The 27,534-nt window shown below is 37.7% G+C and overlaps 1 protein-coding gene across 2 annotated transcripts; it reads right to left on the bottom strand.

Annotated features, from left to right (window-relative positions):
* Positions 1-350: 350 nt before the first annotated feature.
* On the bottom strand, positions 351-15,854 carry LOC149819181 (DEAD-box ATP-dependent RNA helicase 5-like). 2 transcript variants are annotated; one of them, XM_089985733.1, is made up of 13 exons: positions 14,987-15,854; positions 14,157-14,281; positions 12,437-12,544; positions 9,806-9,886; positions 6,705-6,783; positions 4,077-4,162; positions 3,924-3,980; positions 3,773-3,840; positions 2,225-2,293; positions 1,947-2,040; positions 1,119-1,283; positions 815-907; positions 351-741 (listed from the first exon to the last, which is right to left on the bottom strand). In XM_089985733.1, the coding sequence occupies exons 1-13, from the start codon at positions 15,828-15,830 to the stop codon at positions 649-651; spliced, it is 1,962 nt and encodes a 653-aa protein (XP_089841859.1). In that variant the 5' UTR covers positions 15,831-15,854; the 3' UTR covers positions 351-648. The 2 variants fall into 2 exon arrangements, with proteins under 2 accessions (XP_089841859.1, XP_089841860.1); XM_089985734.1 differs by lacking the exon at positions 12,437-12,544.
* Between the last annotated feature and the right edge of the window lie 11,680 nt (positions 15,855-27,534).

The following is a 27,534-nucleotide window of genomic DNA, read 5'->3' as shown; positions in this document are numbered from 1 at the left end:
TAACCCAAGATAGACTTTCAAAAAAAAAAAAAGGCATGAGTTCCAGTATCATAAGTGTTTGCTCAACCAGAAATTTGATCAATTACCCTATCTGATTTTTTAGCAGACAGAACTATATGTCGAGCTAAAGCTCTTATTTATGTACCCTGAGTCTTATTTCTATAGGCACTTTCACGTCTCAAAGGACAACAATCAAACCAGAGACACGCTGGTTCGTGTATGGGGGGGAACATCATCAATTCACACTCCATATAGAAATACGCATTTGGTACTTGTAGTGTGTTTGATGCATCCATGCTTGTTTAATGAGATACTAGGAAAGGATCAAGTAACGCAACTGGATAAAATTAGGCCGCTACAAATTCCTTGTTATTCTTTTATTTTCATATTAAATTTTAAACCTTTTGTTACCAAATACAGTTCCAAATGACTGAGATAAACATGTTGCTATGATCTGAATATAAATAATTAAAGAACTTGAATGAAAGAACGAAAGGCCTATATTTTACATACAATAAGAAGGCTTCCTTCCGCTCTTGGGCAGCAATTAAACTGTGCACCCCAAGGTCACAAAACTAGGAAGCCGAAACTGTGGTACATTGGCTTCTAGTCCATCATCTAAAGCGTGTTAGATATAGAGAAGCTTCCTCACTCATTATCAGAGTCATTGAATGTGATTTTGGTAGCTTTGGGCGCATCAACTGCAATCTCTTTGAAGTGTGCACCATATAACTTTGACTCCTGCATCAAACCCAACATGCAAATTGTAAAGATACATAGAGCATTCGAGTCAAGCACATGCATCTCTCTCTACCTTTTTCTTCACGTGTGTGCCAAATCTCAAAAGTGCATCAGGTACAACTTGCCCAGCTTCTCTTAAAACATTGACAAGCTCACCAGAAAGCCCCTGAAAGAATGAACCCAAAAAAATCAAGACATCACATTTCCATAATGGGATGAAGCATTCCCCAGAGAAAATTGCATAAAAAGCAACAATGGCAACCTTAAAAATGCATGCCAAAGAGCACTATTTTCTCTTTGGTGAAAGGTCAAACCGTCAAGCTTTTTTCATACATTTTCTCCATATCTCATTAAACATCACACAACCTATTGCATACCTTATTTTCCTGCGTAAAGAAAGTGTGTGCAACACCCTTCTTTCCAGCTCGCCCTGTCCTACCTATTCTGTGCACATAGTCCTCAGTTGTAAGAGGAAAGCTGTAGTTGATTACAACCTCAACATTTGGGATATCTAATCCTCTAGAAGCCACATCAGTTGCGATCTGTATGAAACAAACAGTGAATTAAAATAGGTTAGCAGATACACGATGGCAGGAAGCACAATGAAAGATTACAGACATAATGGTCAAGGGCAAAAAAAAGGCCCTAAACTACATTCATATGTTCAACATTAAAAAAAATGCATCGAATTTGGTACTTTTTCTCATTAAACATCAACAGAGAAGTAGGTTGCTTTCCCACAACAGGCCCGATTCCAGTACCATCATGAGCCTAAATCCACCAGACGATTTTCCAAATACTAATGCACTTCAATCAGCTATAATGGGTCAACATCTATGAAATAGACTAAAGAATCAAATCTGTGTTCTTATTGAGTATCAACAAATAGGAGCTCGCCCACGAAAATCTTGGACCAATACAATGTGATGATCATGGCTAAATGGAAAAGCACATGAAATGTGGTCATGCAAAGCTGCAGCTCAACTTTTTCCCTTTCTTTGAGAATCAAGCTCAGGCTGCCCCTCACCAGATCAAACCACAGAATCTTTATTTAAGAGAGAGACTGTCATCCAACCATCACACTCCATCCTAAAAGAGCATGAGCTTCGGAGCCATAGAGCTCAAGGACTAAAAATAAATTTATTTTAAAAAAGTTTCCCAATAAATAAGCATTGTCAGAAATCATATAGACGATAAATTCTCACCATGAGGGGACACTTCCCCTCCTTGAATAGTGAAAGTGCATTTGTACGTTGCGCCTGAGCTTTGTCACCATGCACAGAAACAACCTTCCACCCCCTATATAAATCAGATTATCTCTTAGTGAAACCATCAGTTCGGTCTAAATACACAGCTAGCAAGACTAAAATAGCAGAATAAATAATCAGAAAATCATGCGGTAATGTTAAATTATAGTACCACACTTTTCATTATGCTTTCAAATGCACAAAAGATAGAATTAAAGAATTTCACAAAATGGCACCTTTTCTGAAGCATCGTTTCAACTCGAGAAGCTTCCTTCTTGTACAATACAAAGACTAAGACCCTATTCCTGTTGATAAGCCATGAATATTAGCAACTAATATACCCATTTATCAAAATTTTCTTAAAATGGATTATGTCCAGTATAAATGGACAAGCAGAAGGCCAACAAGAAATAAGAAAAATGTATGACTTATTTAAAGAATCACATAAAGGTAAGCACAGAGGAAATAAAACATTGATCACTAAGTCATGAAACAGATGACTTAAGATAGGCCTAGTGGTAAAATTGGGTGTAATTTACTTTTAGATTCTAAAAGCAACGTTCCAAAATTCTAATAAATGCCCAACTAAAAAATCAGATAATTTAAACTCGTTCAAAGTGGATTGCAACAGGTATGTTTCTTCATTGTTTTAAGCAGCAGCAACATAGCAGAAAATGACATCACAACGCAACAATAAGTTCATTTAGATGATACAAAACACAGATGACGGACTGAGGATGTATCTAGTAAGATAGTCAGGGGTGCATGACTGGGGCATAAACTAATATTAGGATTTTTCATGAGGAACATGATTTTTTTGAGAACCCAAATAAGCACAATTCTTGTGATTTTCTATGACCCCGCAATAGTGGGATACTCTTATACTCTCGACTTCTTTATTTAGGAAACATTTCACCGTGTTCCAAACGTTGTAATGTATTAAACCATATAACTAATTGGTTATGAAAGGACTCACAAGATCATTAGCAGCTAAAAATGCACACGCATAAACATGGTTGTAGAAGGCTCTTTTGGGGTTGGGCCAGATGGTCATTGGTTAATACATCTGCAATGATCTCTCACTATCCAAGTCTCAAGGCATCCCAAAGGAAGGGATCCCCTCAGTGTGAAGTACAACGTTTGAACCCTTAATAAAATTTAGCTAAGATAGTAAGGCACTAGCTTAGAACACTTCTATGACAACTGATGCTATGTGATAGATAGCTTGCACGGTTCAAACCACTGGTTAAAGCACTCTCGTTTTATCATACCAAGCATGACATTGTACAAATTTACAATGACCAAGGTTGAGGTATCATACCAAGCATGACATTGTACAAATTTACAATGACCAAGGTTGAGGAATCTAAAACGCTAAAAGGAGTTTTTTTTTTCTAGTCGGTTCTATGAGAAACCCTTACATAAGATTTAATGAAAGGCCAGTTGAATTTCATTCATTGTAGCAGCTCTGAGCTCACATATGTAATTGGCATTAAGGGCATCTAAATTTTGGTGCACAGTCCCGAAATCTATTCATATCGTGATGGTGAAAACAAAATTATGCCAGCTTAATTATATTTATGCAAAAGTGAATAACTATAAATCTATAGCAATGCAAGATCTATCCGGATCTGAAGCAATGAAAGACACCTTCCACTCTTAAATCATATAACTCTGACGAGTTGAACCAAATCAGACTAGATCCAGTTTAAGTTATTCAAGAGGCTCCTGTAAAAGCATCTTAAAATGGATGCTCTAGAGGCTAACATACATGAAGTAAATACCTTTGAGACTGGTGATACTTTTCAAGCAACGATACCAGACGTGCATCACGTGATCGGTCATCCAAAACCTATTGGTAATAAATTAAGATAATGACTAAAAATATTGTAAAATGGTTGAAAATTCAACTCCAGTCTATCATTCTGAATATACCTCGACTATCTGCATTACATCATGGTTTGCAGCCAAATCCTCAGAACCCACAACAACCTGAAAATCAGCAGATTCTTCTCAGTATTAATTTTGACTGGAATGAAGGGAAAAAGAAACCCTAGGTAATGAGATCACATCATAACAGAATTACACCTTCACAGGATTTGGATCCATAAATTCTTGAGCTAACTGGTGAACAGGAAGAGGCCATGTCGCACTAAACATAACCGTCTGGCGGGCTGCACAAATGAGAAATAATCTATTAAAACAGTTCCAATGAAACAAGCATGACAAAAAATACACAATGTCAAAAAGTACTTCCAAAGTTAGAAGATTTGAGAAATGTAACACTTCTTTCTATAACAATTGGCTTCCTCAAGTAGAGTAAATACACATCTTGTAAGTTGTAACCCAATATGTTTAGCAGGTTTAGCCTAACTGAAAAAACAAACTGTAATTATTCATCATGCACAAAACTGCCAATGAACACAGCACAAAAGAACACGCTCACACAAACAATGGTATCATTTGTGCATAAGTTTGTTAACATGAATGTGTGTACATAAGTTTGTTAGAACATACAGGATGCTGTTAGTGTGATCCAATCTACTTCTAATTTGGTGCATGGACTGATTTCTTCCATGAATCATCAAAAGAATCAAATTCTAAAAAGAAATGAGTTTATCTGGATCTCTCACATTAAGCTTATAAGTGCTTCAAACAAAAAAACTATTCATGGCATAGATCTGTGAGTAGATGCATGCATCTGTATGAATGTCCACGTTTGTGAAATTAAGGATGAAATAACTCTTCATTGCTTAAAAAAAAAAGAGCATTAACTGTTCGTGAAGGTAGCACAATGTTATAAAAGTAACAAAGCAAAGTTCACACCCCTACCATTTCCTCCCAGTTTCAGGTTATCTACATACACAACTAGCTACAATAATATAGCAAAGCCACTCGTTTTCACTGTCCCAATTTGAGAAGTTTGGCTATACCTTGCACAGCAACAAGCACCACCACCACATCTCTCAACTTTCTATGATTTTTACAACCACTAAGCCTCCTACTTAAATAAAGTTTTACATCCCTAGATTCCCTACACTGCTCCAACTTCTACATAAAACAACAGCAAGCTACAATTTCTTCACACAAGCAGCACCCAGTTCCACTGAATGTGTTTTGGTTTAGAACTAAGAAAATCAAATTTGCATTCAAAAAGGAAACTTGGAACAAACAGACTAAAAAACAGCAATTTTCCAAGCTTCCCTCAACTAGGATAAACATACTAATCCCACTGGTTCACCAACAGCTCACAGTCCATTAACAACAAAGAGAATAATGCCCACCTGATATAGTACAACTACAACAGAAACTCCATCCCAGACAACAAGTTGTGTTGCCAGCAGATGTCTCATAATGCAAACTGCCATGCACCGGGGTTTTGCAAAGTCAGGCCATTCAAAACCCGTGTCCTTGAATGCAGACCAGTAACTAAAAAAATGTTTCCACTATAGGTTCTAAATATTTATATCATAACTGAAAACAAGAAGTAACCCCATCGGCATGTCATAGCAATTTGTGAGTATATCTGCCGTCATTTTAAAACCAACAAAGTAATCCATAGTTTCACCAGTCTTCATGCCATGACTACTCTATTGCATCTTTTGATGATATGTTGAATCAGTATCCATCATCTTTCCAAGTCCAATCTACTCTTATTTGACGACCAACAAACCTACCTAGTTACATGTCCATGTTTTGTATATAATTTGTCATCATATGGTATTCATTGTTTGTCACATTGAAGAGGCCATATCAACTCAAGTGGTTATTCAAATTTACATACCCTAGGATAAGCAACACCTACTTCTAATAATCTACACAGTATATGCATATGCTGATATTTTAGGAGTACCTTGACATTCTGGTGTGACCCTGAAGAAATGAGAACTCACAATATCTTGAAAACATTAGTACTTTCAGATTGTGAAAGACACTTGTATCAGGTATTAGTTATTGACCAATGGGGGCTTTGCTTGTCTGGTAGGAGCATCTAGTGCACGTCACCTTGTGTTGGGACGTTGCAGGTTCAAAACCCAATGGTATAGTTGTATAACTGGTAGGGGTCTTCCTAACCCCAGCTAGACTATCAAATAAAAGGGTAGTAGTTATTGACTTCTGCACATCTTCTCAAGTTCTGTTCTGAAAAATTTACTGAGTTTTTCCCACAATATTCCAAGAAAAGTATTATTTTTAAATAACCCAGAAATGTCCCATATGAATATCAATGACAACGTCTTAAGCCAGGTAGTCATGGCTTAAAATTCATGAAAACCTAAATATGTGCAAAACTAAGACAGTGCTTTAATGATGGGGATTTGAAAATTTCAGCAATTATTTGCATTAACATAAAATCACACAACCACCATCTCCCAACCTTATAGTTTCCAACAATTCAAAAAACTAATAGGTGCCTCAAAAGTGGCAGGGTTCTCATTGGTATCCACATGAATAGCAAAGTGAGACCAATAGCACTGAGGCACAGACTTCCTTACAACCCAAAAGCACCAAACAGTTGAATAGGTTATATAAGCATTTACTTCAAAAAAAATGAATTCACATCAAGCTCTTTTCAAGTGATATAAACAATTTTAATAAAAAATACGATGGCAAGTACCGTCTGCTTACGAAACTACAGTGAGAGTAACCTCTCATGCACAAAACTTTTTATAAACTTGAAATCCAAAGATAAAAGGAGTTGCAAGTCATGGCACATACTGGAATTTGTTTTGCTTACGATAACACGAACTTCGGGTTCAAATCCCATGTCAAGCATTCGATCTGCTTCATCCAGAACCTACAAAGAGTCAGTAAGTATAACTTCAGAACGTAACCAAATCACCTTAGAGAGATTAACCCCATGTGACATAACAGATGCTTCAAAACATTAAAAAGAACATCATAAAATGCTGTGCTTAGAAAATAAAAAATTTGTATGTTAGAATGCAAAACATCAAGACAATAACTTCAGAAACCAAAGCACAATATAAAAATCAAGATTTAAGGATTGCTTCTCACTTTCTCAGATATTGGCTGCAGCATTCCTGTGCATGCCCATGGCTTAATCATGAAGAAGAGTAGAAAAGAAAAACAAAAGTACAAGAGAGAGAAGGCGCTCAGTAGTTTTTGCTATGAATGGATATATTTGGTGTCTTCAGATTGTCTGAAGCTCAGATTAACGAGGGAAACATCATTGCACCTTCTACGAACTTCTGTACGGGATTTTTGAGAGAGGGAGAGAGCTGTGAAGGGGGGAGTATATGGGATCAAGTCAATAGGCTGGGCAGCCCAATCCAAAAATGGACCAAGGCATGGGCCAGGGTTTTGAGCCCCCAACATGTTGGGCCATCGGCCACCCTTATTTATCGGCCTTTTTCTGTGAATGCTTCCATAAACTATCAAGGTTTTTTGAGTTAGGAAAACCACCCTTTCTATTACAATATCTCCTCATTCCAAAAAGTAAAATCCTATCTTGTATTTGCTCCCACTGATTCTTTGGCATTAGAAGATTGTCATGACCATGCAATAAACCTTGTACACATTGTAGCAAGCATAGTAAGTAAATATTAGATGAAGCAAAATATTAGAGAACACAAGATAAAAAAAATGGGATGTCTATGCATTGGATATAAGAAAATGATAGATGCAGACCATAAAAGCGTACTTCTATCTCACAAGAATAGCCTCCCATCTAAGTTGGGAGCATGATGCAATGATGAACCAATATCAAGTTGGAGAATCTTGTCCATTTAAAAGATTCTAGTACTTAACTATGCAGCACATATTATATAGCTGTTGGTATTTCAAATGTAAAATTTTCTTTCATGGGTTAGCATTTGTAACAGAACATCTTCAAAACTTAGATGGAAGAAGCATAGTTTCACCTCCAAAAGAAAATTATTACACCAATCACCAATGTAATGATTGGTAGATTATGGCATCAAAATAATCTTATAGTGGAAAATCATCACACGATCAAATACATTTCATTTTACAAATTACCTACTAACATTGTTGATAGACAATCTTAAATACAGATTTGACGATTGCAAATCATGTAGCAGGAACCAAGTCCTGCAACGAGCTGGGCTGGACAGCCTGGCCCAATTTCTAAGACTAACCAGCTGAGCCAGGTTAGCAACAAAAGTGCAATCCATCATAGTACAATAAAGGCAAAGCAAGTAGAAGAGATTTAAAATGTTATAAAGAACTTTATGGCAAGCATCCAATCAATAAAAGAAAGCTCAACAGCCATAAGTAATCAATGATCTATTTTCAAGATCAAGACTTATTTATCATATATTGGCTGCAGGATCTGTTGAATGTACCACAGCTTAATCATGTAAAGAGAGAAAACTAAAATATGAGCAAGAGAAAGAAGGTGCTCAGTAGTTATCTTGGCTATGAATGGATATATTTTGATGTCTTCATATTATTTGAAGCTCAGATTAACGAGAAAAACATCATCGCACCTTCTACAAAGTAGAAACTTCTAATAAGAGTTTTTTTACACAGACAAAGAAAGCTTTAAAGGGGAGAAAAACTGTTTTGAGACCCAGCCCGGTCCAACCAGACCAAATATATAGGTTGGCCTATTGCCCACCCCTATTTTTGGACCTTTTTGTGGTTGTTTTAAAAAAACATCAAGTTTTATTGGGCCAGAAAATATCATTTTCTGTTATGATACCTCTTCATTCCCAAAAATAGAAACCTTTCTAGTGTCTGAACCCAGCATTTTATTGCCATTGGAAATTTTCCATGACTACGCAACGAACCATGCATATGTTGTTGCAAGCATAGTAGTTATTAGGAGTAAAACACCAAAAGACCATAAGAACGAAAAAGTGGTGCTTGGTTGAGCATTGGTTATATTGGTTGAGCATTGGTTATAAGAACATGATAGATGCACACTAGAAAAGCACACTTCTTACCAAGAATGGCCTCCCATCTAGTTCAAAGCGTGATGTAATCATGAACCATAGTCTTTACCATCACAAGCAAATCCTTCAATGATCACCAATGAAACGATTGATTGACTATGATATCAAGGTACTCTCATAGTAGCAAATCATCACATTGTGGATAGACAACCCAAAATACAAATTTAATCGATTTCAGTTTATCTAGCAAAAACTAGGTCTGCTTGACGAGCCAAAATGGTCCAACTTGGCCCAATTTCTTGGACTGGCTGGGCTGAGCCATGGCTGAACGCCCACCTCATATCCCACGGGCCACCCACTAATCAAAAGATATGGCTTTGCAATTGCAAAACGCTCTCAACCAATGGGATTTTTAACAACAAAAGTGCACACCATAGTAGGAAAAAAATGCAAAGCAAAAGAGTGATTTAAAACACTATAGAGGGCTTCAAGGCAAAGCATCCAACCAATCAACATAAAAAAGCTCGCCAGTCAGAAGCAATCAGAGATTCAGGACTCACTTCTTAGATATATGCTGCAGGATCGGCTGTGTGCCCATGGCTTAATCATGTGAAACAATAAGAATAAAAAATAAAAAAACAATGAGATAAAGAGAAGGTGCTCAGTAGTCATTTTTTATATGAATGGATATATTTTAGTGTCTTCAGATTATTGAAGATCAGATTAACGAGAAGAACATCATTGCACCTTCTATGAATACGAATTTGGTCTCTACAACCATTTACTTATGGATTGCATCAAAATATTAGCTGAAATCAACCGTCACATAACAGACTTGTTTTCTAGCATTTCCGCCATTGAAATGTTGATGCTGAAACTTTAAAAAAATGCATGAATAAATAATACATCGAAGATGAACTAAGAAGGGGATGAACTCACCACAAAAGAAACCTCCTTAAGGCAGCAGACACCCATTTCCATCAAATCTCTTAAACGCCCAGGGGTGCCAACAACAATATCCTAAAACCAGGAACGAAGATCAGTCAAACATGTTCATGATGGTTAGGAGAGCAGACTCTGTAGCAGCAGTCACTGTAATTATGGGAAAAAGATAAATGAATAATGTGTAGGATCATATGAAAAGTACAGAAACAATTTCTTGTGATCTAATAATGCATAGTTTTAAACAAAGCATGAAACTCCATCAAACTAGAACAACTGACCAAACAAAAATAGAAGTCCAACTGGAAACAAGAAACAGTAACCATATACAAGCATGAATTCATCATTTCAACTCATCAACTCAGTGTTTTTAGAGCCTGAAGTAGATGATTTTTTAGCTTCACTAGCTTGTTTCAAATAAATTTGAACAACTAAACATAGCTTGTTTCCAGTTATAACTTCAACTAGCTTGTTTTTATTTTATGCCCACAAATCCAAATCGAGTCAGCCAGAGCTTGAATAGGCTTGATTTAGTCTAGCTTTGGCTGAGCTTAAACTATCTTATTCAAGATCAATGTGGTCAACCAACTTTTCAAGCTTAGTTTGAATGTTTTATATAACTGAAGCCAAGCTTCAGCTTGGCTCAGTTAACATGGTCACAATAATTTAAGTAAGCTAAAAATATTTACGAACCTGACAAGCTTTACAGTTTACACAAGCTTATATCCAATGTTTGTGCTTGCACATTTGAATAAACAATCTCTATAGTGGGTTCAAGTTCAGCTTGTTTATTAAGAAAGCAAGATAAAACCGAGCACTTAGAGTGTCTTGCCAAGCCTACTGCAAGAAGCTCTGCTCATTGCCCACCCTTACCAATGATGGTGTAAAGTATAAACAGTTCACTTTCTAACATGATATCCAATCAAATCTGAAACCATTTAGTCAGATTTGGTAAGCAAAACCAGATTCAATGATAATCGGACTCAGATTCTGGCATAGCATTCGCATCCGAGTCTGAATCCAAATATGAGTCCAACTTAAAGTCAAACAAGATCTGACCTCATTACATGTATATGTCAGATGTATCAGAGTATATGCTCTAATGGAAACCGGATTCGGTATAGGCTCTATGCATCTGAATCCAAATATGCTGATCGCACATCTGACTATCTTAAACAAGTTCGACCAGTTTCTGTCCCTCCTTACCAACCAGTGAGTACAAAAGGACCATTACAAAAAAATGTAATGATATTGAAGCAACAATGATGATTGAACAACCACAAAATCATGTTCAGCAATTTACAGAGAGATGAGCAATAACACCTTTTGCCTATGTCACAGGGATTCGGCTAGGAGGGTGCCGCACCCGCGTCGACGCGACTCGACGCGGGTGCGGGTGCCGCACCGGGTGCGGTCAACTCGATCCTGGGTGCGTTGACCGCACCCAGGATCATTAATGTCCATTTTTTAAAAAAAAAAATTTGCCCAAATGGGCTTCGAAATTTTTTTAAAAAAACTTTATGCTAGTCTGTCAGCTGCTGACAGACTAGCATAAAGTAAGTTTTTCACGCACAGCTGCTGACAGCAGCTGTCTGTCTGCAAAGTTTAAAAAAAAAAACCGCCAATTCCCCAACCCCCTTTATATATATATATATATTACTTATTACATTTTTGCCCCTGCCGCACCCCCGCACCCGGGTTTTTTTGGAAGTGCCGAATCCCCGCACCCGCACCCATGTGACATAGCCTTTTGCAATGGCATGTGCATTTCAAAATCATAACAATACGCAGGATGAAAAGGATGATAATATTTCCTCCAAACCTATGTCACACGGACTCGGCTAAGGAGGTGCCGCACCCGAGTCGACATGCCCCGACACGGGTGCGGACTCGGGTGCGGCTTCGGACTCGGCCCGGACTCGGTCAACGCCGAGTCGGACTCGGTCAACGAGTCCAGGCCGAGTCCGTCCACATTTTGGACTCGGTCAACTTTGACCGAGTCCAAAAATGTCCCTAAAAAACTAAATTTTTATATTTTTTATTTAAAAAATATATATATAAAAAGGCACTGTGACTGTGCAGTCTTTGCAGTGTGCACAGTCACAGACTGTGCACAGTGCACAGTCTGTGACTGTGCACAGTGCACAGTCTTTGCAGTGTGCACTGTGCACAGTGCTGTGCCTGTGCACAGTCACAGTCTGTGACTGCACAGACACCTGTGGCATTTTAAAAATAAAATAAAATTTTATATATATATATATATATATTTTTTTTTTTTTTGCCGAGTCCCCGTGTCCAAAAATTTTAAAATTGTGCCGCACCCGTGTCGCACCCGCACCCGCACCCGCACCCATGTGACATAGCTCCAAACCATTACAAGTTACATACATGCAAAAACTTCTACCAACTGTTTGATACATCTAGCAACTGTAGCCACATAAAAGTAAAAGATGTTGTGGTAAGGAAGGAACGTCTGATGTACCTTGATAGAAATAACCATGTGTGTGTGTGTGAGGGAGAGGAGAAATTTTGAAATTCACAACAATACTAGGTTTATCAAAACAAATGGGATATACTAGAGGACACACTTGAAAAAAATAAACAGATCTGTGGAGCATGGAGACTTACAACACCAGACTTCAAGGAAGATATCTGATGTTCTTTGGAAGTTCCACCATACAAACAAACAGTCTTCACACAACACGGTTTACCAGCATCAGATAGGACATCAGCAATCTACAATACCAACCAAAAGGAAAGAAGTGAGAATTTAAGGGAAATCAGGCTCCTGAATGTTTAAGGAAAAACAACTACAGGTTAACAGAGTAGAAGATGCCTAGTTCTCAAAGCTTCAAGTACCACAGTGCATTTTAGTCAAGGGAGTGCTCAATGCAACGATTTTTTCTTAGATAGCTAATTAAAAATTTTAAAACAATGAAATGCAATAAAAATGGGGGTGACAGAAATACCAACAAGCAGTACATATAAAAAGAATGTTCCCATTATGGTGACAAATATATAGTAAACAAACTGTTGGACAAAAAAAGAAAACCATTTCTCTGCATTTACAGGAAAATCATAAACAATTAATAAAGCAAGTGAAATAATGTCTTCATAGGTATTTTACAGATAACAGTAGAAATTGAGTTGGTCTACAAAAAAAACAGTTGCAATAGAGGCAAGTAAATGCATTTATCACTGAAACTAGGTTTTCAAGGTGGGTTTTTCCATTCCAGGTCCAGGATCCATAGTTGGCAAACTCGGGACTCAGATCCGGATCGCCTGACCCTTGACTCACGAGTCAGCGGGTTGACTCGGTAACTCGGATGAGTTAGGACATGATTTTTTTAGTGTTAAGACATGGAAAAATCAAACTCTAAACTGTATAATCACTAAATTTAGCACATGACATCAATGGCTAAGCTATATAAGTATTCAACTATACATAATTGTTGATATTATGATTTTAAAATGGATGATTCTTTATAAAAATTATCCATTTATAAGCATTATGCATTAAAATCACAAAATGCATGACAAAAGACACATAAGTGGCATGCAGATCGGTGGTCCTGAATCGGTGACCCAGTTGGAGTCCTATCCAGGTCGACTCGGGTGATTCCCGAGTCAACTCGCCGGGTTTGCCAACTATGTCCAGATCCAATTACCGAGACCTTTAGATAGGTCCTAATCCAGCTCCAACCACATCATATGTTGTTGGAGAACCACATCCAGATTCAACTGGGCCTGATCCATCAACGTAATAGGGTCAGCCACATATTTCTGAGAATACATGTGTAAACAGAATGGAGGCATTGCTCAGATCTGGATCCAAACAAAATTTGTCCAGATTTGGATCCAAATGAAGACTGGAGTCATGTCCAGCCAGACCCATTAAGCCTATCAGACTTATTGGGCAAATATGGACAAGACTTGCATGGTGACAATCAGGTTAAGAACTGCCCTATTTACAAGTTAAAACTGAGTTGTACATGATTTATAAGGCCCATACGTGAGAGACATGGACAACCAAACTTCGAAGTTAAGCATATAATTTTCAAGTTTTGGACGATATCCATGCATGGAGTTATCTGCACTTTCGGTTTTCAAAGTTTAGAAGGACTGGAAACATACATGAACAGCAGTGATCAACATGGTTATATATAGCAGAAGCAGATCATCCTGTATATTGCAACATCAAGAGATACATAAAAAACAACTAGGAAAAGTGAAGCTGTTCAACAGTCATGGACCGTAATATAAATCAACCAACGAAGAAGTATTAAAGCAATCAATCAGTATGGATTAAATCAAGAAAGAAAGAAAAACAAAGAAGAACACAACATACTTGGTGAGCAAGCTCCCTGGTAGGAGAAAGGACAAGACAAAGAGGCAATCTTTTCTCAGCTAGCTTCCTGTTCGCCTTCTGGAAAATATGCATCAAAGCTGGAACACCAAATGCCAAGGTTTTTCCTGGAGGGGATGCATTGCAATATGGTAAGCTCAAATAGATGGAGATATGAACACAAAAGAAAGAAGATGGCAATATGAAACAAATTCTACATAAAAAGAGGTAGTTCGATCTCATGATGGAACTTGGAAGAGCATAAAAAATTTCCCAATATGCATGTATCCTCGAGAAATTTTGATAATGAATGTAGGTATGGGTTTCCATGAAGACAATCAATTATCAACAATTTTTATGTGTTTGTCGCTAAGATTAAAGAATCAAAGTTGGTTGGATGACGGTTACAATTTGGTCTTTTTTCTCCTAAGCATCATGAAATCAAAACATGCTTTTAGCTATATTAAGCTTCCGGACCTACCATGTGAATGGTTTCTTGCCTAATATCACCCCATTATACAGTGTATATAGCTCAAGAAATATCGAAGTTTTTTTATAGAAAAATAGGCAAGAGCGTTCCCGTGTTTATAATTCATCTCCTATCCATTATTCTTTCAAATTTTTTACTTTCTAACAAATGGGAAGAAAATCAAAAAGCAATTCTACACCTTTACAAAATATGAGGGAGTACAACAATCCAAGCTCTGGAAATCTAGCAACACCCTATTCCAAAAATTGCATTGCATAGACAATCAAAGTGGCAGACCGAATTCCACCTTCAATTGCAAACGCATAGGAAGTAGAACAGAAGTAAAGCGATGAATAAAAACTACCTGAACCAGTAGCAGCAATTCCAATGAAATCCCGGCCATCCAAGAGGAAAGGCCACGCTCTCGACTGGATGGGGGATGGCCTGCTGAACGCCTTGCAACAATCAAGAACCTCGGAAGGCAGTCCGGATTCTGAAAATGACTTCAATGCCGCATATTTTGAAGAATCAATCCCATTCCCAGATACATTGACTACCCTCCCTTTAAATTCACTCTCCTCCTCCTCCTCCTCCCTATTAGCGCTCTTCATTTCAACGCCGTTAGCCCGAACTCCATTCTCGTACTTTTTTTTATCCTTCACCGTTCCATTACAGTTCTTCTCGTGGTTCTTCACCTTCTCATCTCGCCCTCCTTCAACTCCCAACGACCCTGCTGCCCCAATCTCGCCTTTCCCCTTCTTCTTCTTCATCTTCTGCCCTCTCTCGTCTGCACGATAATCTTTAACGCAATTCTCCGTTTCTTCAGTCTTCACACTTTCACTTAACCCAAGTTCTTCCAAAATCCCTTCTTTCTCCGATTTCTCCCGCTTCTTCTCACCGGATCGAACCTCCTCCCAGCCACCGTTTTTCGAAAACACTGCGATTTCTGCTTCAGGATCCGAATATCCCTCGCCACCGACCTCCATTCCTTCCGCTAACGACTTTTCCCGTTTCTTCCTCTTCTTCTTGGATCGGTCGCCATTCTCTTTCGAGGTTCCTAGGGTTTCCGGTTCAACGTCGAGCCCTCCGCCATTCTGGGTCTTCTTCTGCCTTTTATTCTTCGTCTTCCAGGATTCGGTTCCTTGCTTCTCTGGGGTTCCTAGGGTTTCTGCGTCGCCGGATTCCTGAGTTTCTCGTTCCCTACCCATCGGAAACGAACCAGAAAGAAGCCCCGGAACGGCGGAGGAGGGAAGAGCGTTAGGGTTTTATAAGGGGTCTTTTGCGTTAGGGTTTTGCCGCCCGCTCATAAAGATGCAGCACGTTGGGTCGGGTCGGATCAGGTCAAGATCCATGGGACCTCTTTCTTAGGGTTTCAACGGATCAGGCAGGCTTTACTCGACCAACCAGACTAATCGGATCTGGACTAGCTACGGCAGGTCCAATAAGCTAATAGTACTGACTGGGCACAGTTTCCCATGATCAGATCGGAAAAATGATTCCCCGATACTATTTTGCGCTCCGCTTGTCTGGTAGGAGGCTGTCACCATGTGTTGGGACGTTGCAAGGTCGAATCCCAATGGTATGGTAGTATCATATGGTGACAAAAGTTAAAACCGGCAAAATATCGTTTTTCAAAAACTTGCGAGAATATGAAATTTTTTCATAAATCTGGCATTTTTTTGCCAAAATCTGGGCAATAAAAAATATATATTTACAAATATAAAAAATTTATAAGAAAGTATTAATACAAAATATTTAAAAGTAAAAACACATGGTTTTTTCATGATAAATAACCGTCTAAAACTTAAATATCATATTTAAATCACGATATTTATGTTTTTTCATAAATCTTGTGATATTTTGAAAATCTCGCAAGAAATTACAGTTTTATACTTTCAGGCAATTTTTCACGATATTTGTCTCTATAGGTTGTGTAACGGGTAGGGGTCTTTCTAACCCTATCTTGCCTATAAAAAAAACAGGCCTTATGAGATTCATACCCTCATGCAAATGAAAGAATGGATCTCATTGGGCAAGAAACCAACTCTCATTTGCAATCACAAGAGGCATGTTATTATTCTCATTCATACGACTTCAATTTAAATTTGATCTGTTTTTTTTTGGGGGAAATTAGTAGTTGATAAAGGACTTGATGCAATTGGTAAAAACTTGGTCAAACTACCTTGGTGGTAGACATTTCAAAAATGATAGCTGGGAAGTGATGGTTTTTCTCTCTTTTGTATCTGACATCTTTCGACAGGTCGGCAGGGGTGACGTCCCCTGCCACCTGCGTTTAGTTGGTCGGCAGGGGTTTTATCCCCTACCTTTAATGTTCTGACAGGTCGGTGGAGATGACACCCCCCCCCATGTCGCCTATGATAAGGCTTTTGGCAAGGGCTTGTTGGCCCCTGCCTCACTTTTAGGCAGGTCGACAGGAGCCTTGCCCCTGCCACTTGAGTATTCTCGTTAGGCAGGGACAAAGCCCCTGCCCCCGATCCTCCATCTTTCCCTTTTTTTTCGGGGAGGGGCATAGCTCCCTCCCTATAGTGTGAGATGAAGGGGAGGGGCTTGGCCCCCTCACTGTTTTCCTTTTTCGCCAAGGAGGGGCCGAGCCCCCTCCCTGTCTTCCTGTTGTACATGTTACGAGGGAGGGGCTTGGACCCCTCCCAGCTTTCTTTTTTCGCCAAGGAGGGGCTAAAACCCCTCCCCGTCTCCTTGTGGTATGGGTTACGAGGGAGGGGCTCGACCCCCTCTCTGTTTCTCCTTATCGCAAGGAAGGGGGTTGAGCCCTTCCCCCAGTCTCCCTGCTCTTGTTAGATCCCGGGGTTGGGTTCGGCTCATCAGCCGAGTCTACCTTCACCTTTGGCTACTACAGGCTAGGTTGAGCCTGGTTTGACTATCGTGCCCACCTGCCTCCCTCGTGCTGGTTGGCAGGGCCGGGTTTGGCCTGGGTTGTTGTCCCTTTGCCCCGCCCCTTGCACACTTTCTCTTTAGGCTTTTGTGCAGCTACTTACATTTTATCTTTTGCAGCTCGTACGACGGATCCAGATCGCGTCCCACGATCCGAGCCATCCATCGCTTACACTCGCAGACTCTAGCAATCTCGCAACTCCCCAAGGTAGAGGAAGATTGTACGGAGGACTTGGATAATTGAATTGAGTTAAATTAACTAAAAATGATCATTAAATAAATATACATGCATATATATATATATATATATATACGAGTATGCATTTAACTCAAAGACGCAGTTTCACGATCCTTGTCCTTTACTTTCTGTCATATCTTTACTTTGCCATCGCGTTTTGCGACCAAGCTCCTGCTTTTGCAAATGTTTCGTTATTGCCTTGTCATTGCAGATGACGCTCAAGTTTTTGCTTATTGCATGTTCTATAAAAGGCATCCTCGTGGAGGATGCAAGAGGCATTTATCATTCTCTCTTGCGATAAGAGTTGAGTCGAGAGCTTAACGATACATCATCGTCTAAGGAGAGAGATTTCAAGTAGGGATCCTGACTTTTCGAGTGAGCAGTCCTGCAAAGTAGACTTGAGAATTTAGGGAGCTGCGCAAAAGCATCAAAGGCTGCTCAAATTGAAGTATTTGGAAGGATGTGTTTGGTTGGTTCTGTTCGTCTATCTGACATATCTCGAGTAACCCTGAATTGGGGTTTGAGCAAACTTCTTAGCGGGGATTCTGTTGAGAAATCCGTATCTCATTTATCAAGGTCAGTATTGAGTCATAAGAGGCATGTATATACCATAATAGCGGATGAGATTTTTGAAAATCACATGCCAAATGTTGGCACAAGTTGTTGGTTGTTTCAAAAGATAAAGAATGTCAAAAGTAAAGTTTGAGAAACATTATATCTTTGCGAAACACTTTTGTTGAGGCTCCTATTGAGGAACTATACATCTTTCATCATAGAGTACTCGTAGTCGTGCACTACACGATATTACTGCAATGATCGAATGAGACAGTCGTGCGACCTTGAACAGTGCTAAATGCACAATGCTGTAAACACATAAAAATGAGATCGCCTTCACAGGTAAGATGCTCATTTGGTCAAAAGACCAGAGCATATAGAATGAGTCGTCAGTTAATTTACCCCTGATGCACTTATTCACTTCTTGTAGTCTGTCAAGAGAGAGGACAAAGCGGTACACACTCCAATGGACAGGTTGTTAATAACCACCACACAGGCAAAGATCCAACCTTCCCAGTCATTAGAGTTTGGGGAATGGACTACCAGACATTATCCTAGGTGGTAGATCTCATGGACTTCTGTAAAAGTTGAATGCATCTGTTGCCAAGTACCTGCCTTTGGAGAATCTTCTCTCGGCTAAAGTCTTTCCCTTAGAAGTAGACTCAACTAGCTATTTGGGTTATTAAAAATACATAGAATAACAGACGCCTGAACTAGTCTCAGTTATTTCTATGATTTGTCTGCACGTACCCGCAGGCCAGTAATATCGAAACATAAAGTCTGTTCACATTGGTTGATGGGTCATAAGGCTTTCGTGTGTTTTGGATACGTATTTTTTGTCAAGTAAAAACTTGTCGATGAAATTACGTATGACTTTGGTGTCTCCGAGATTCTTATGATTATGATGCTTATACAGGTAAATGACACGTCACACTTACATAGTTGTATTGCAGAAGATTGCATTATGATTGTTTGTGTGAATATATCATACCTGTATGACATAATTGATAAGTATAATGAATATTTGATTAAAATGTCTTGAAGATATGTGTGTGAGTTACACGCTAAAAAATGTCAAATGCGATGTGCTTTGAGATAAGAATTGTGAATGCATATGATGATGCAATGATCTGAATATTTCACATATAACTTGAATCCTATGTGATTTCATTTACCGTGTGAAGTGATACGATGCATATTGTTGGTATACATGCTTGTGCCCATATTGGTGGCTACTGACCTCAAGAGCGGTCAATTGTTCAGAGCAGTCGATTGTATTGATGCATGTATCACTGAGTATGGTATCTATTGAGAACCTGATCTCCAAAGGATTATCTGCGAGGGTGTATGATCAAGAGCAGGTGACCCAACTAGGGTAGTAGATCTCTGTGAGGATGTACACTGTCCAAGAGCGGGTAGTTGTAAAGACGACAAACTCCTATGAAAAAGTGTATGGTCTAAGATCAGGTATACCATCTAGAGCGGTAATTCTATGTGAGGTTATGCATTTCTAAGACCAGGTGATTCGACATTGATCTTGTTAATTATAATAATGGCTATCAACCCTGAGAGCGATCATTTGTGTTGATGCGTGTATCACAATAAATTTTATTGAATATGACATTTGTTGAGGACCGGATTCTCAAAAGATTCTCTGTGAAGGTATGTATGATCAAGATCTGGTAATCGACTAGAGCGATAAAATCTCTGTGAGAAAGTACAATGTCTAAAAGCGGGTAGCCAGAAAGACAGTGAAATCCTGTGAGGAAGTGTATTGTCCAAGATCAGGTATACCATCTAGGGCGATAATTCCTTGTGAGGTAATACATTTTTCAGATCAGACGATCCAACGTGAAACTTATGAATTTTGATTACCATAAAAAGTTATGGTGAGCTGTGATCATCTTCTAAGATTGATTGAAATAGCCAGTTATGAATCTATAGATTTGGTTTTCTGTTATAGCATGATTTCATGCAGGGCTCAAATATGAGAATCAGATCTTTATTGATTTTAGATCATGATTATGTTTTGGACCTTCTATGGAAGGATGATTTTTTTTGAGAAGTTATGACGTCTTAAGCGAGTCATAACAGGTGACAGTTGGCCACATAAGGCCTTGAGAGATGAGAATAAATTAAGGTTGTTCAGGACAAAGAGTTTGTTAGAAGTAGTTAGATCGACAAACGATGACCTGATAATGATTAAATGCAGAGACCCCGTTCAAGTAACGAAACTAAGCTAGAGCAATGTCTCATTGTGTCTCTTCATCCGTGTCGAATCAAGTAGAAGATAACTTTTTTTATAGTCTTCTGCTAAACCCTTTTTATGACTCTGTATAAACTCTTGCGAAGACAAAAGTTTAATCACACATACGTATTGTTTAATTAAGCTTTGAACTGTTTATTTGTTTAATTATTGATCTGTTTTAAACTGCTTAGCATGCTGAATTAAATGTTTTTAATTCAGTTTTTTGTAGTCTCTCTTGTGCACCTACTAGTTTTTCGTGAAACTAACATATTTTATGGGTACAGGTAATGATTAGGTATACTACGGGCGATGACGCGATGGTTTTAAGATTTTTTTTTCCTGTTCTTAGCTTGTGTCATGGACGCTTTTGGGTTTTGTCATGGGTTTTCTTTTGGATATTTGAATTTTATACTTTTTGGTTCTTTTAGCTAACGTGCTCAAAGTTGTCAGCTTGTCTTTCTAAATTCAACAAAAGAATTATATTTCGCTGATTATATAAACAAACTCTGAAAGTAAAAAGATTTTCTTCTAGTCTCTTGCTTGTTTTCTAAAAGGTTTGCAAGTTTGAAATTTTGAGGCGTTACAAAAACCCATAAATTTTCAATGTAAAAATGATAAAAAATATTATTTTACCTTGTATGGTTCAGGTTTGGTTCATGTAGTTCTTATCGAGTCTAGGTATGGTTTCTTTTATAGTAAACCCAATTAGACCCATGTCTGAACTCGATTAGACCCGAGTCTGGACCAATACCATACTAAAAAATCTGTCTCAAATCTGGTTTCACGGGGATCTGAACCAAATCCGACTAGTTGACACCCCTAGTTATACAACTATACCATTGACTTTTGAATTTGCAACGTTCCAACACAAGGCGGTGTGCATTAGCTGCTCCTACCAGAAGGGGAGCCCCCCTTTGATAAAAAAAGGCCCCGCAGAAATACGACGTTGTAATATATAGTTATGGCCATCCAAAAGTTGTGCCGAGCTAATATCCTGAAAAGACATGTTAGGACGTCCTAACTTAACGTTAGATATCATATTTTTTAGTAATTGCTACCGGTTTTCAGAAACTATTTTGGAATCTCAGCACTGGGATGAGAGTTTATGCATTTGGTGGTCCTGAGGTAAAATCTTGGTCAAGTCCTGTTTGGAATCTCGGCGCTGGGATGGACCTTTATGCATTTGGGATGAAAACTTTTGTATTTACACTAAATCATGGATTTGGCAGTTGCCACTTCTTCACATGCAATCTCCATACACGCCCATCCCAGCTCCAATTCCAAACAGGCCCTTTGTTTTTTTTGAGAGAGACAAAAGTAAAAGCATATATAATTATATATACCGTCCAAAATCTTGCAAATCACGTGTATGGCTGTTGAACAATGTTCATATAATTGTTACCAATTTCCATACGTTATTGTTTTATGGCTATTAATTTGGTGCATCTTCTTAACTTTAACTTTGTGTATAACTATCTACTATTTAGAAATGAATAACAATGATGAATTTAGGTAGAATATCAATTTTATAAATCAAATATCTAAAAAAAAGAAAAAAAGACAAACTCCCAGTGTCTTAATTTTCATAAAAAAACCACATATTGGTGTCTCGTCTGTCTGCACTGTGTCCATGTCCATGTGAGTTAGGACAGAAGTTGATCATACATGTTGCATCTCATGCAGGAGGAATCCAACACATTCCCCTCCATGCATGCGTAGAGGCCTACACCAGGGGGAGCTGGGCTTGTCTGCCCATAAGGCCTTGTCTGTACGGAGCAAACGAAGCAGGCCGAACCCAAAGGCATGCTCGAAATGGACCCACAGGGACACAACACCTGATAATTGGACCGTCGGGTCCCTTTGGTGTTCGGGCATCGTCACCGCCTGTTGCATTCATCATGAAAAGAACGTGGGACCCACTATAGAGATGGTGGGATTCGACTTCAAATTGACATGTTTTTTTTAACTTTCTTGAATCATTACAAGTATATAAGGTAGACTATTGGCCCGTCCTAAACTAATAACTAGATACCGTAGGGCTTTAAAATAAGCCAGGCTCCGTATGGATTGATTCATAAACAACTTTTTCAACTGGCCAAACATGAGCAATAGGTGTTCAACTGAGAGGGAATCGTATCAAGCGGTGGGTGAGACTCTCACCAAAAAAGGAAGAAAAGAAAAGTTTTGATATGATAATTTTGTTAAATGATTTTTTTTTTATAAACATTCCTCTACCTTTCATTTTTTTTTTTATAAAAAAATATACTTTTTTTAGAAAAACTCTTTTAAAGAAAAATTTTCTCTCATTTGAAAGAGTAAATAAATTATAAGGATTTTTAGCTTTGTATCACTTTTCTTATATCTTTACCACTTACAAGTTTGCGGTATACAACTTTCTGCTTGAGTATAAAAAAAAAAAGAAAAAAGAAAAATGTTCTTTCTCTCTCTCTTATGTGTATGCAATTTTGCATCTCTGCTGCCTGGTCTCCACCGCTTTCAGCCTCCCTCTCTTCTTTCTGACCCTGGCTGAATTTGTCGAAATTTTGTTCTTTTTTGGTCTTCTGTCCTTATGCTTTTGCTTTCGTGTTTTCGGCTTTTGATTTGGGTCTGCTGTTTGTTTGCTCGCGGGCTCAACGTTTGTTAACCCTTTGTCTTAGTAATTCGTTCGTCTCTCTCTCTATATATATACATATATATATATATATATATATATATATATATATATATATATATATATATATATATATATATATATATATATATATATATATATATATATGTGTGTGTGGGGGGGGGAGGATGCCCGACTCAGCCTTATTTTCGATATTGCATTAAGAAGACCCAAAAACATGTCTCTCTCTCTCTGTCTACGCTTGGAATGGGAAGAAAATGGCCATGCCGTAGCCAAGAGTTCACCATTTTGGCCTCTCTCTCTCTCTCCTTAACTTGTAGTCAGAGGCAAAAAAGGGGAAATAAAATGTTACAGTAACAAAATGTTTTATTTTTATCTTCTGGATTCTTGTGATAGGCATTTGCTATTTTCTTATTTAGGTTCATATGGATGTTTACAGGAACGAAATTCTTATACGAATTTATGGGATTTTATATTATTACTATTTTCTGGAAAAGGGCTTGCCACTGGCATCACTACTTTTTGGGTTCTTTATAACTCTCTCATGGTTGAATGGCTTGGCTCTATGTAACCTCAAAACCCTCCCTAGTCCAATCAAGTTAAGGGTTTGAGCCAGGGTTTCCTCTTGAAGCTGAGTTCCATTGTGGTAGTATTCTTGTATTGTTGTTTTGTGCATTTAATATTTGTAGATGCTGGTAATTTATTTGAGAGTTTCCATTAAAAACATTTTTTTTTTAATATCAGGAGATTTTCCAATAATGAGATTTGTGACATTGGTTGAAACCTAATGTGTATAGTTCAATGAAATTTCAGTTTTTCTTAGGTATTCTTGTTTGGACGTTGCTTTGTTTTTACTGTGTTTTGGGATTATAGTTGAGACTTATTTTGGGCTATTACAGACGAGAGTCAATCTGCCTTTAAATATTAATTTGGCCTACAGGAAGAGGGTTAGGCCCCCATGGTGCCTTATTCTTTTACAAGCACCTAATTTCAATTTCAATTTCAAATTTTTTTTTATTAGTTCGTAAGTCTGTTTATTTTTTAAAAACAGATTCATGAGAAGAGTATCTCTTGGAAATTTTTTCTACAGTGGGTATGCTGTTCTTGGTTGGAAACTGCACAAAGTTAGCCACATATCCTGTCCTATACCTTTAAGTTTGTGATTTAGATCTAATATTTTTCTTCAACGTTCATTCATTTATTTTATGCTTACTTAAGAATTTATAGTCTTAATGCTGCCCTTTCTTTTTCCCAATTTTCAAGCAGTGTGCTTAATGACTTTCCCTCATAATTTTGAGGATTTTGTTTTTCTTGGTTTAAATTATAATGAAGCAGTGATGGTCATTTTGGATATGTAATCACTTCTAGGATTCATATGTTTCATACCTATGGAAGGGAATGCTCTTTCACTGGAAGCACATAGTCTTCTAAGCCAGCTAAGCTTTCCCTTGAAAATCCTTTCGCATAGGGGGAGGTGTAAAGGGATTTTCATGTCTTTAATTGCAAGCCAATAACTAATCCACTTCAATCGGTAACAAGAATTGTTCTATTTGATTTTTTTTTCTACTCATGAAATATCTCACCACCATTATGAATCACTACTGTAGTTTTTTTTATTTTACAAGTGCTTCTTGGTAAACATGAGGTAGTGTATATGCATAATTAGTATTTGTAGGTGTTATGCACAATTTTGATTGTTTCTCTTGGACCGACATTCTGTGGCAAACTCTTGTGAACCTCATACCGAGTAGTTGCTTGGTGGAATGCCACTTGTTTACTTCATTGCTGGTTTGACTTTGTTGGCATAACCCGTTTATATATGATTCAAGAAAACATTTTATAATAAATAAGCAATATCACATATGTGTAATACTTTTGCAAACAGCTAAGTACGATATTTGTGATATAAGGCTATTCACAAATTACGTTATGCAAGATCATATAGTATATGTAAAAAAGTAAGATATTTGTGAATTTAGTGGGGTTTCGTAAGTAAATTTATGTGATATCGTGTCATATATGCAAATAACTAAGATATTTTTTAATTTGTTGGTAAGTAGTAAGTGCAGTTTCATAAATAAATTTATGCAATTTTCAAAAGTATATGCAAAAATATAGGATATTTTATGAATTTAGTGGTAAGTAGAGATTCACACATATATTTTTGTGATTTCATAAAGTACATGCAAAAAAGTAAGATATTGTTTATTTAGTAGTAAGTGGTGTTTCACACATATTTTTGCGATTTCATGAAATACATGTGAAAGAGTAGGATATTTGCGATTTTAGTGGTTTCAATTTCTACAAAAAATTAACAAATAAATTTATGCGAGTTTGTAAGGTCTGAGTTTCCAAATAAAAAAATGTGTGATTATGGATTTAAGTAGGAATTGCAACTAGCCAATGTGTGGTATAATTGTATCATAATAAGGCGTAAATTCATAGTTGCGAAAAGTAAAAGGGCCCTAATGATGTTGGATATTTACGATTTTGGACATTGAGAGAAATATAAAAAATTATAGTTTTTTCAAAGAATCGAGCCAATTATCCGTACAGTACAATCATTTTTCGTATTCTACTGTACAACAAATGATTAAAGTATTTGGTTTGCCAACAATAGGTTTAGAAATAAAATCTTACTTTTGAAGTAATGTATATGTTGTAGGATTACTTCCAAACTTTGAAACAATGTTTTTTTTCTTTTTCTTTTTTTTTTGGTAAATAAGCTAACTAGAACTTGGCTCGACTCACCACAAGAATGAACCAAGCTTGCACACTTTTAGCTCGTTTAGCAGCGCTTACTAGGGACTAATAAAAGTGGTTTGGTTATACCATTTGGTCTGCATGAATTATGATTCCGTACTTGCCTAACTACCTTAAATATGGTTCTTGAACCAGAACTGTCAAACCGATTGGGTGGGTTAGATGTAATCAGGCCTGGATCCAGATCCACATATTATTAAGGTCTACACATCAAGATATTAATGTTTTTTCCCCTCCCTCTCCCCATCCTTGATCTATATCTGGTTCAGATTCCAGTGAACAGAGTCAGATATAGCCGGGTTCTTAGCAGTCTGAGAAATTGGACCCTTATACTGCGATACCGTCTTCGGGTCTGGATCCCAACTCATTGGTAGCTCCTATTCTCTCCTTGTTTTTTATTTGTTGGTTCATATTCCCATTCAAACACACAGTCCCATCTTCTTTTCTTGCATCACAAGATGCGTCTCCCGGAGCCTAAACAAAACACAGTCCCACTGTACTAATTACATGTGCCCCATGCTCACATGCCCTCAATAAGCCCATCATCTGCTCCATCAACCAAAAGTCCACCGCTTCTTACAACATATAATGTGACAAATATCGTGATATTCTAAAAATATAATGAAAAAACTTGGCATCCCATTTTGAATTGTTAAAATATCATGATTTTTTAAAGTGTTGTTGCAATTTAATTGGTTAAAATAATATAGGACGATTTTATCACGGTATTTACGTTTATATCAGCATATTTCTTATAAAATATGGGGCTTCTTTTGTGTATCTTATGCATTTAATTGTTTATTTTATCAAATTCTTTATGTTTTTTTTCTCTAATTTATTCATCGGTGTGCTTGAGATTTTGCCAATGACCATTGGAAAAGAAAAAACAGTGGCGAATACATTAATGACCATCCAGTTATTGTTTAAAACATGTCAGTATGGTATCTGATATTATGAAAAAAGTTGTATTTGGGAGTGCCAAGGGATGGGGCATGATGACTCGATCCTGTCCCACACTTAACTTGATAGGATCAAGGTTTGGTATCAAAGAAAGGGGTCCAATTAATTACATGATTTATGAAATTTCATACAAACTCTAATCTGACCTTGTTTCCAATTAAAATCCACAATGTTCAATGCAAAAAAAAATAAAAAAATAAAAGAGATATTTTACTTGGTACGGACGGGTTTGGTTTATGTGATTCTTGTGGGACCTAGCTGTGTTTTTTTCCTATAGCAGATCTAGTCACACCCAGGTCCAGACTCAGACCAGTACCTCAGAGTTGGATACAAGTCCAAACTCAACCAGGTCTGATCCGTTGGCACCCTAAATCTACCTTCTCAACAATGGATCTTGGATGTATAGGGTAAACCATAAACAAGTAAATGGTTACCGCCTCTAGGCCCTCTACAATAAACATCACGAACATATCAGATGAGACGTTCTTAAAACACCAACCTAAACACACATTCATGCCTTCTCATCAGGGCTCTGAAAATGTGTTGACCTACCTTTATTCAACAAACCAAATGAAAAATCATCATGATATTATTGCTTTTATGCTT

Source organism: Nuphar pumila, chromosome 13, assembly GCF_984573655.1.
Source record: "Nuphar pumila chromosome 13, dmNupPumi1.hap1.1, whole genome shotgun sequence".
In the NCBI taxonomy this organism is placed as follows: Eukaryota; Viridiplantae; Streptophyta; class Magnoliopsida; order Nymphaeales; family Nymphaeaceae; genus Nuphar; species Nuphar pumila.
This window is presented reverse-complemented; position numbering and strand designations above follow the sequence as displayed.